Source organism: Clupea harengus, unplaced genomic scaffold (assembly GCF_900700415.2).
Source record: "Clupea harengus unplaced genomic scaffold, Ch_v2.0.2, whole genome shotgun sequence".
In the NCBI taxonomy this organism is placed as follows: domain Eukaryota; kingdom Metazoa; phylum Chordata; class Actinopteri; order Clupeiformes; family Clupeidae; genus Clupea; species Clupea harengus.
In genome coordinates, this window is record NW_024879867.1 from 1 (window position 1) to 11,126 (window position 11,126).

Consider the following 11,126-nt stretch of genomic DNA (forward strand, 5'->3'; position numbering starts at 1 on the left):
GTTGACAAAATCTTCTCCTGTCTGTCAGGCCTCTGGGTTCTTCTCTTTGGTGCTCTTCCCATCTAAGCTTGTCTCTCTTTTTCTTTCTCTCGTTCTCTGTCTCTTTCTCTCCCTCTCTCCTTCTGTCCGTCCACCCCTCCCCCACGCTTTACCGTCCATGCCCCCTCCCCGAACCCCCTCCACAGGAAGAAGAAGTGGCGGAGTTTAGGGTAAGTGCGGTGACCTTTGACCTGCGTTCCTCTCGCTCGCCTGCCCGTTCGCGTGCGCATCACTCCTCCAGCTCCTTGCCTCCTTTTCTTTCTCTCCTCCACCTCCTCTCCTCCTTTTTCTCCCTCGCTCTCACACTGCCACATCTGAGTGGAAGTGAGACGGCCATCACTTTTGCTATTAAAGGTCACTGAGTGATCTCACAAACACACACACACAAACACACACACACACACACACAAACACATAAACACACACACACCATATGCACGACTATGCCTGGACTAATCCTCCACATTTACTTATCCTGCCATCCCAACTCCCACTGATTGACATCTCATCTCTGTTTGAGCAATCAAATTAGCAAAAGTGATTGTTGTAACATGTATCCCTTCAGCTTTATGTTACTCACCAGACTGGCATGCTTGTGTTTGTTTGTAATTTTTTTATTATTTTCTATTTTTATTGTTTACTTGATCTGATTCTTGGGATGTGTTTAATGTTGAATTTGCAGTGGTTTGCAGTTGCAATATGTTAACACCTGAAAAATTATAAATTAAATAGTTTGTTCATATGAAGCTTCTGTAGTGTTTGAAACTGGCAGAATCGTCAGGTGAGAGTAATTTGAGCAGATAAGTCTCTCACCCTGCAGATCCTGCTGAGATTCCCCTAATACAGCTGTCTGACCATAGAGACCGCTATTTGACCGTAGAGATTGCTGTCTGACCGTAGTGACTGCTGTCTGACCATAGAGACTGCTCTTTGACCGTAGAGACTGCTGTCTGACCGTAGAGATTGCTGTCTGACCATAGAGATTGCTGTCTGACCATAGAGACTGCTTCCTGACCATAGAGACTGTTGTCTGAAGCAGGTACCCCCCATAAAGACTACTGCCTGACCATAGAGACTGTGAGAGGTACACCGCCCCCACCCCGCCCCCAAACCTGTCCCTACGCCACCACACCCTCCCACCTTATTGGCTGGCATATGAAATGGAATGCATGGAATGTTGTAGAACTGTGTGGAATGTGTCTGGATGCATGTCCTGCCCCCCCCCCTCCCCCCCATTGCCAGCCTCCCCAGCAGGCTTAGACATACCACCCACACCACTCAGCTTTAACAGGGAAACACTCACTCTTTATTCTCTGTGTGTGTGTGTGTCTGTGTGTTATTCTCTTCTGTGTGTATGTGTGTGTCTGTGTGTGTGCGCACAACATTGTGCATCTGTCTACTTCTATTTGTGTATCTGTCCCCGTCTTCTGTATGTTTGTGTGTCTGTATGTTTGTGTGTCTGTCTGCATCTTTATGCCTGTATGTCCCTGCGTGTCTATGTCTCCCTGTCTGTGTGTGTGTGTGTGTGTGTGTGTGTGTGTGTGTGTGTGTGTGTGTGTCTGTGTGTTTAGTTCTCTAAGCCAGGGCAGTGCCAATGCGGCGGTTCTGGATGTGACCCAGACCGGCGGCCATAAGAAGCGCGTGCGGCGGAGCTCGTTCCTCAACGCCAAGAAGCTGTATGAGGACGCCCAGATGGCCCGCAAGGTCAAGCAGTACCTGTCTAACCTCTCCCTGGAGACCAATGAAGAGAGTCTCCAGACTCTCTCAATGCAGTGTGAACCCAGCGTGAACACATGTGAGTGTGAATCTCTCACACACACACACACACACACACACACACACACACACACACACACACACACACAACTAGAAGAGACTGCAGAATCACTGCAGCATTAACACACATTAGTGTATCACACACACACACATTATTTCACTCACTCATACTGGAGTCCAACTGGTAGAGCCTACAGATACTCACTGTAGAATGAGGCCATCATCAGTACACCTAGATACAGATACACACAGATATACACACACACACACACACACACACACACAGATACACACACACACACACACACACACACACACACACACTGCTGCCACACTTCTGATCATACCCTCTGACTGGCTCTCCCTGTTGTCCTGTGGTGTCCGTGGCAACAGTGCCGAAGAGTGCAGGAGAGAAGAAGAGACCAGACACGTCGCCGGTGGTGTCCCGTGCCGCCACCCACCAGCGGCAGCAGCAGCTCAAGGCCAACCAGGCCCTCCAGGTGCCCGCCGTCGCCCTCTACCCCTCACGCAAGAAGGTGCCCATCAAGGACCTGCCCCCCTTCGGTAAGACACGCTCATGAGTATGAAAACATAGAGTATGCAAACAGAGAGTATGAAAACAGATGCCACTCACACTATGCTCATGATGATGAAGACGGTATAGTATAGAGAGTATGCAAATGGAGTGTATGCAAATGGAGTGTATGCAAACAGAGAGTATGTAAACAGAGAGTATGCAAACAGAGAGTATGAAAACAGATGCCACTCACAGCTCTGCTCATGTCTGATTGGCTATTGTTACGTGCCAGCTACTCTCCCAGCTGGCTAAACATAACTCAAAATGATGGAAAATAGGGCAATAACTAAGATGCTATGATGGTCTGGCACCTGACGGACCCCTCAGAGAGTGTGTGTGTGTGTGTGTGTGTGTGTGTGTGTGAAGTATGGCCTTCTCCAGCTTCTTCTCTTCACAGAAACCACAGGGAGACAGGACTTAACTATCAAAACTGAACAAAACCGAAAGGGATTGCTGATGGAGGATCATGATCATTTGTTCAGTTTTAATGGTTAAGTCCTGTCTCCCTGTGTTTTCTGTGAAGGCATTGAACCCTTGAGTGTGTTGTGTGCTGTGATGGCTAATGTGTTGAGTAGTGTAGTGTAGTGTAGAGTAGTGTGCTGTGATGGCTAATGTGTTGAGTAGTGTAGAGTGTGCTGTGATGGCTAATGTGTTGAGTAGTGTGGTGTGTGTGGTGTGTGCTTTGATGGCTAATGTGTTGAGTAGTGTAGTGTAGTGTTAAGTGTGTTGTGTGCTTGTAGTGTGGTATGCAGAGGAGAGGTCCTAGAGTAAGGGGCTGATGCTGTCATTCCACTGTCAGTGCTCCGGTCTCTCTCTGAAGAGAACTGGGCTGTATATGGTGTCCAGTAGGATATAGTGGAGAGAAGTGGGCTGTATATGGTGTCCAGTAGGATATAGTGGAGAGAAGTGGGCTGTATATGGTGTCCAGTAGGATATAGTGGAGAGAAGTTGGTTCTATATGGTGTCCAGTAGGATATAGTGACTAATGTTTTTGAAGATATGATGATAACATGATGGTGTTTCCGTCCATAGGCACGAGTTCTCCCCAGTCCCTGAAGAAGATTCTGTCCCTATCAGAGGAGGCACCCGACAGACATCGCAAACACGCAGAGGACACCATATCCAACGCCTCGTCCCAGATGTCCTCTCCCCCAACCTCACCACACAGCTCACCCAAGAAAGGTGAGGGGTGCTCAGACACACACTTACACAGACAGACAGACACACACACACACACACACAAGTACAAACACGCTCACCCTCACCCTGACACAGACAGACACACACTCTCTTTTTTCAGTCTCTCTTTCTCTAACACATCAACTCAACACACTCAAACCCATGAAACCATAAATGTATGTAAAATACATGCCTCATTTAAACAGACATGCACAATGCATGTACTCGTATGCCTCTGTGCATCCTACAGTATTCTCATTGTGCTGCCATCTGGTGGTGGTAGATGAAGACACACTGCTTGGGGAACTGCTACACTTGTAAATTAATCCTGCCCCCTGGTGGTGTAGCAGAGTATCTGTCAGTCTCCTAAATTCTGAAATACACATCCTTAGCCGTAGCTGTCTTTGTCGTGGTTCTTTCCCAGTCTCCGCCCCTGATGAGTAAGCAGCACTTCCTGACTGAGGAGCTCTGCCCTGCCTGCTAACTTCCTCACTTTACCTCAGCATGTAACTCCATACAGATCATACTGTATGAAGGGGAAATCACTGTGTCCTGCCTTCTCACATCTCTGGCTTTCTTCCTCTTCTCTTCTTCACTCACACACACACACACACACACACACACACACACACACACACACACACTCAGCAGCCCAGAACGCTCACAGCGGGCGCTCGAACAAGGCCACCGCAGGTAACCATGGTTCCACCGCTGTGCAACATAGAGCCACGTAGACCAGCCATTTTGCAGCTTTAACCCCTCGGCATGCTCCCTTTGCACAAGCTTCATCTCATCGGTGTCATCTAAAGCTAATCGACCTGCTCCTCCCAGTGTTTGGACAAAGGCACAGGATAAGCAGACGTCTCACTGTTGTGTTAGTGGGGATGGCACTCTCTATGGAGTAGCATCACTCGCCTCCTGGGCGGTAGCCATAGCGATGTGTGTGTCCATGGGTCCCTGTGGCCTGTTAGTGTTAGTGCTGGTGGTTGGGGATGAAACTGACGCGCTAGAGCCCTCTAGTGGAGCCAGTGCTGTACTGTACTGTGGTGGTGATGTAGATGGCTCCATAGGCATACCACTGACCCAAGCTGCTTCAGCGATGCTACTGTCTCTCTGTGTGCCTCTGTGTGTGTGTATGTGTGCCCATATGTGTCTGTGTGTGTCTGTGTGTGTGGGTGGGTGGGGGTTGTGGGTTGTGTTTCATCTCCAGATAGCAGGCCTTTAGAGCAGGCCTTTACAAGAGACTTGGCCCACTTTGAATGGGCCCTTCCTGTTGGCTGGCTGTGTTGGCAGCAGATGCAGGTCCTCTGTGGTTGTCAGGGTGTCGTCCCTGCTGCACTGCTCTTAGTGAGGGGCTCCAGTCCAGCCTGTGCTCGTCTCTGCTGCCTGCTAGTACGGCACAGTTTTTAGTGGTGGTGTATTTAAAGAGAAAAATCTATTCAGAGTTGACATGCAATGGCTAATTGATCAGGGGAGCAAGGTGTGTGGGTGTGTGTGTGTGTGTGTGTGGGTGTGGGTGTGGGTGTGTGTTTATTTAAGGGTGTACTTGTAAGTCTTGCCTTTGTAGGTGTGTTCATGACCTTACCCATGTGTGTGTGGTTTCCCAGGTTATGGGCGGGCGGGGGACAACATGTCGGACTCAGGCCACAGTGAGATCTCGTCCCGGTCCAGTCTGGTGAGCACATCATCTCTGGACATGCCCCACGACGACCGCCGCCTCCGACACGCAGGCCCCGACGCACACATTGGGCCTCGCCTGGAGCGCAGGGCCACCACCGACCCAGACCAGTACAGCTTGGGGTAAGACAACACACACACACACACACACACACACACACACACACACACACACACACACACACACACACACACACGCGCGCTTACACTAACACTAACCTGTCAACCAGTACAGCTTGGAGTAGAAGAACTGCAGCTTCACACGTACAATGCATTAACTTGTGTGTGTGTGTGTGTGTGTGCGCGTGTGCGTGCAGGTCGTACTCGTCCATGCAGGACTGCCGTGCGCTGTACACGGGGGCCACCGTTCTCTCCTCCCCCAGCTCTGAGGAGCTCACGCAGGACCAGGGCGACCGCGTCTCATTGGACGCCGCCGACAGTGGGCGGGGCAGCTGGACCTCCTGCTCCAGCGGTTCCCATGACAACATCCAGACCATGCAACAGGGGCGGAGCTGGGAGGCGCTGGCAGAGGGGGGAGGGCTGTGGGCGGGTCGTGGCAGCTGGGCGTCGGCCTGCTCCTCCTCATCCTCAGTGGCGTGCTGGGGGGAGGAGTCGGAGGGCGACACGGGCACAATCAAGCGGCGCGGCGGCAAAGACGTCAGTGCCGACCCTGAGACCAGCAGCATCACCTCCACCGGCTCCGAGGAGTCCAAGCAGGCCAGCCGACGGCCCTCTCCCATCACCGCCGGCAACGCCAAGGGGGTCATCAGTAAGTGTTGCCATTAGCAACCAGCAGCTACCTCTGTTGCTGTTATGCTGTGGCAGGGGCTGTGAGGCGTGACCTGAATAATGAATACTGCTCCCTGCATATAAATAATTAGCTTATTTAACATTATGTATTTGTTTGTTGGTGTATTTTAATATTGTAACAGTTGGCTAGCTAAATATGAGTACCTTTTTTACTCTGATGCAAAAAAATAAAGCTTTAGAGTTATAGGTAAATATCTAGCAGTGAGGGGTATAGCGTGTTGAGTGACAGCTGATTGACAAGTGATTTGCTGATTGACAAGTGATGTGCTGATTGACAAGTGATGTGGTAACTGACGACTGTGTCCACCCGGCAGCGCGGAAGGAGGGGCGTTACCGTGACCCCCCTCCGACGCCCCCGGGGTACACGGCACTGACCATCTCAGACGCAGTGACGGAGGGCAGCACGCAGACGCAGACACACACACACGCGGGGCGACGGCCGCCGGACTACACCACTGCACTGCAGCGCTCCAGGCTCGTCACACAGTCCCCCGACTCCCAGCAGGCCCTTGCTGCCTCGACCGAGACACACACGCAACACACACACTCACAGGAAGGAGGAGAGGAAAACGAGGAGGAGGAAGAGGAAGAGGAGGGTAAGAACGCACATGTCCCAGTAGTGTATTTGTGTGTGCGTGTGTGTTTTATGTTTATGTTTGTGTTTTTTATGTTTATGTTTGTGTATGTATTAATATCTTTGAATCGTGGGCGTGGGCGTGTGTTTGTATGTGTGTGTGTCTTTACTGATCATCCCTTCCCTCTTTTGTCTTGCAGAGGATGAGCAGGTGTCTGCTGTGTGAGTGAGTGAGTGAGTGTGTGTGTGTGTGTCAGGGCTGTTCTGACACGTAGCCCGCGGGCTTCAGCAGACCGACAGACGCCCACCGGTGCTGCCTGCCTGCCTGCCTGCCTGCTCGCCCGACGCCTGATTGGTGGATTCATCTCTCTTCTCTGCCTTAAAGCATCATGGGAGACCAGTCACCCCAGCATGCAACGTACTGTGAAGGAGCAGCAGGAGCAGGAGTTACTTAGAGAAGAGACAGGAAACTCGAAACACAATGCCTGGCACTTTGGAATATATGACTTAAAGACTTAAGAAACAGTTTCACTTAGACATAAACACATGCACACAAACACACACACACACACACACACACACACACACACACACACACACACACACACACAGAGAGCGCGGTGCGACATTCATGTTTGAATAATAAAATTGAAGAAAACTGCGAACTTCTGTTGCCTGGACAACAGCATTCCTGAGGCCACTCCCACTCCTGAGTTTTTGTCATCTGCACTTTTTGAAATCAAACATCTGAAAACAAACATCACTGAAATGCGAACAAAACACAAACACACCGAGACTCCAGCCCATCCTCTTTGTGTGGTGGGAGGGGCAGTAGCTGCTGGACAGGGGATGTGAGACCTCCCCACCCACATTCTATGGATCCGACCCTTCATCATCATCATCATCATCACCATCACCATCATCATCATCATAATCGTGGTCAGCACCACCACCAGCCACACCCCCTCTGCTAGTGTGTTGCTCATCTGTTGAGAGAGTGCAGTGTTACAGGCAGGGACTGGGCCTCGACCCTCTCCAGGCCCTGGCTAGGGCTCTATGGGGCTGTCCCTGAAGCAGCAGCCCATGGTGGGGTAGGGGTTGGAGCTGAGCCTCCCTCCTCCAGGAGCAGTATGGGCCAGGGGTTCAGGGGGCAGTAAGAGGGAATTTGGGCCGTCAGAATGTCGCCCTCTCCAACCACCGACCTGCATCATTTCTAAGGTAACGGCCAGTCTGTGGAACAGCTGGTCGTTATGGTAATATTCAACATCAGTTTGGATCTTACAGGAGAAAACCAATGAAACATGGCCACTTTTGATACCTGACTACACTTATCATTGAAGCTCAGTGGTTCAGTGTCCCTGATAATGCACTTACTCTGGGTTTAGGGTTGAGGGGGGGACTTACACAAACAGCACATATCCCTCTCCTACTGCCTAGTAATGTTTGGAAGTGCCTCTGCTGGCAGCATGTTGACCTATCTAGTTCCTTTCCATCCTCACACACGCTGTCTAATTTACCACTAAACACAATACCTGTCAGTGGAAGGGCAGACAAGACTGGACTGCCATGTCCAGTGTCACATAACAAACGGTGCCTGATGCGCAGAAAACCCTCAGATATCTGGCGAACAGTCTAACTGCCAAGCCAGCAGTAGTGGGAATACGAGCAAACGGGCTAACTGCTAAGGCAGTAGCAGTGGGTCTTAGAGCTAAGTGGCTAACAGGCTAACTGCAGGGCCGGTAGAATGGGGAGTAAGAGTGAACAGGCTAACTGCAGAGCCCGCAGGATTGGGCGTAAGAGCTAAGTGGCTAACTGCAGGGCCAGCAGGAGTGGGAGTAAGAGCTCACTGGCTAACAGGCTAACTGCAGGGCCAGCAGGAGTGAGAGTAAGAGCTCACTGGCTAACTGCAAGGCCAGCAGGAGTGGGATTAAGAGCTAACTGGCTAACAGGCTAACTGCAGGGCGGGCGGGCAGGAGTGGGAGTAAGAGCTAACTGGCTAAAGTGCTACCTGCAGGGCCAGTGGGAGTAAGAGCTAACTGGCTGACCGGCTAAACTGGGATTGCAGGAGGGGGAAGTATCTGGCTAACAGGGATAGAAGGAGGGGAAGTGGGAGCAAACAGGCTAACTGCAGGGAGAGCAGGAAGGGGAGCCAACTGGCTAACGGGTTAACTGCAGGCATAGCAGGAGTGGGAGTCGGAGCTAATTGACCAATGGGCTAACTGCCGAGATAGCAGGATGTGGAGCGGGAGTAGGCAGTGTTTAGCCCAGGCCTGGTTCAGAGGATGTAGCTCTGTGAGGGCCCCAGCTGCTGATGCTGCTCATGGCCTGGGTCAGAGGTGCAGGACATGAGGGCATCTATGGGGTCCACTTCCGTCAGGTGTGTGAACATCACACACTTCTTTATCACGTGTAGGGTTTATAATCTCCTCACCAGTTCAAAGATGGAGTCATACAGGAGGGTTGGTGAGGCCCCATGTTGATCTGAAGCAGACAGCTGTGTATGTATGTGTGTGTGTTTGTGTGTAGGTGTGTGTGTGTGTGTCTGTCTTCATCCACGCACTGAATTTTACTGGATCTGAAAGGGTGTCACTGGTGTGTGTTCAACTGAACAAATTTACATATCTCTCTGCTGCTCGCTATCATGGACTGACTGAAGAGAACATTCTAGATGATTTCAAGATGCTTTCTAGACAGTTTTTGTATTTGTTGGTTTTGTTTTTTATTCATGTTGAGAAGGTTGGGGAAGACTGAGATGGAGCCATCCAGACCCCTTCAGACTCTGGCCCCTGATTGGCTGTCTCCTGGGCAGCGAGGGGCCCGCCCCCTGTCTGGGTGAGCTAGTGGGTCATTTTCCAAGCCTCCTCTTCTTTTGTCACTATGTTTACGCTGATCACAATTGATCAGCCTGTAGAAAAAAAAAAAGAATCAGACTTTTGTGAACTGAGTTAGAAAACCATGTAGTTACAGTGGTTCTCCACTGAATCTCTGTGACATCACTTCCTGTGTGGTTTTGTTTCTGGTTTGATTCTTGTCTTTGTTCGATGTGAAGGCTGGCAGGATGCAGACCCTATGGCTCACAAGTCCTCAGCCAAGAAGACAACTACAAAAACACAAACAAACACAACAAACAAACACAACACAATGTTGCAACAAAAATGTACAAGCATAAGAGTAATTGTAGTAGGTAGCTCTGCTACTTTGTTTGATGTGTGATGTCAAGTGAGAAATGTACATTTAGCTGGTTGAAAATCCTCTCATTCTCCTCCTTACTACTTTTACCCTGTACGTCTTTTAAAAAGACAAATTGGTGGAGTATGTATTGGTTGTTATTTTTTTCTTTTTTTTCTTTTTTTTCTTTTTTTTCTTTTTCTTTTTTTGTATTTTTAATACAATAATTGTACATATTGGTTATATTTTTGTTGAATTGTAGAAAATTGTACTATGTTTATGCTCAACGTCCAGTTTATATGAAGCTGGAGGATGAATAAATACAACGAACGGAAACGAGTCTAGGTTTAAAAAAAATGCACATTATTCTCTCTTCAGATCTTTCTTTCCCCCTTTTGAATACTGTCTCGTCGATCGACGTCCGGCACCATCTAGTGTTTGCACAAGATAAGACATGGAAGTAAACTTGAAATGTGTAACTCTCGTACTTTTTTTTAACTGGCAAGTGTATGTCGAACAAATAAAAAGACACCGTCTCCCTGGCTCATGTCCTCCTCTACGCAAATGAAAACACAACTCAGCGAAGGGAAGCTGAAGGCAGCAGTGATGAAGATTGCCTTATTTCTGGTAGGTCTGTGTCTAAATGGATGATGCAGGCATTGTCACAACGGTGGTTATCAACACATTAAAGTGTAAAGGCTCCCAAAATGTGTTTATATATATATATATATATATATAATATATATATATATATATATATATATATATATATAAAGCTGACTAATATGACTGAACTGTGATAGAAACACCAATACTGGTGTCAATATTGACAATTTTAATTTGTATAGAAATCAGCATTTCATGGTTGAAAATAGCTCAACATGCCCATTCTGTTTAAAATCATCCTAAACTTCACAAGGTTGATGCTGACGTAGAGTCAACTGTTTGGGATCAAGAGAGTAAGGAGTTTAACCAGACAAGAAGAACAGCCAGACTCTCAGTCTATTAAAGAAAGCCAACCTCTCAGTCTAGTATAGAAACAGCTAGACTCTTCAGGGCCTCATTTACTAAGGATTGTGCCTGTTTTCAGGCGTAAAATAGCGGGTAAAAACCTAAAAACCGTATTTATCAAAGGTGGGCGCACTTTAGATTACCCGCTGCTGGGAGTGTATAAGGAAAAGTGGGTGTTCGTCGCAAAGAGATGGGAGGAGAATGCGTCTAATTATTACCCTATTAGTAACGAAACAAGAGGTGTTTCAGCATGACATATCAGCTGCTAAATGAAAACTATGTGCCTGCGAGAAATTTGAAAAATGAATTGTTGAC

General features: G+C 48.8%; 1 protein-coding gene across 1 annotated transcript; it reads left to right on the plus strand.

The window, feature by feature from the left end:
* Window positions 1-67: 67 nt before the first annotated feature.
* Window positions 68-6,926, plus strand: LOC116220863 (rap guanine nucleotide exchange factor 2-like; the record flags this gene model as incomplete). Its single annotated transcript, XM_042705275.1, has 8 exons — window positions 68-209; window positions 1,611-1,834; window positions 2,209-2,379; window positions 3,425-3,574; window positions 5,179-5,371; window positions 5,566-6,017; window positions 6,373-6,654; window positions 6,833-6,926. Coding segments are annotated over 8 exons (1,640 nt in total), but the record flags the coding sequence as incomplete, so codon positions are not given.
* Window positions 6,927-11,126: the final 4,200 nt, after the last annotated feature.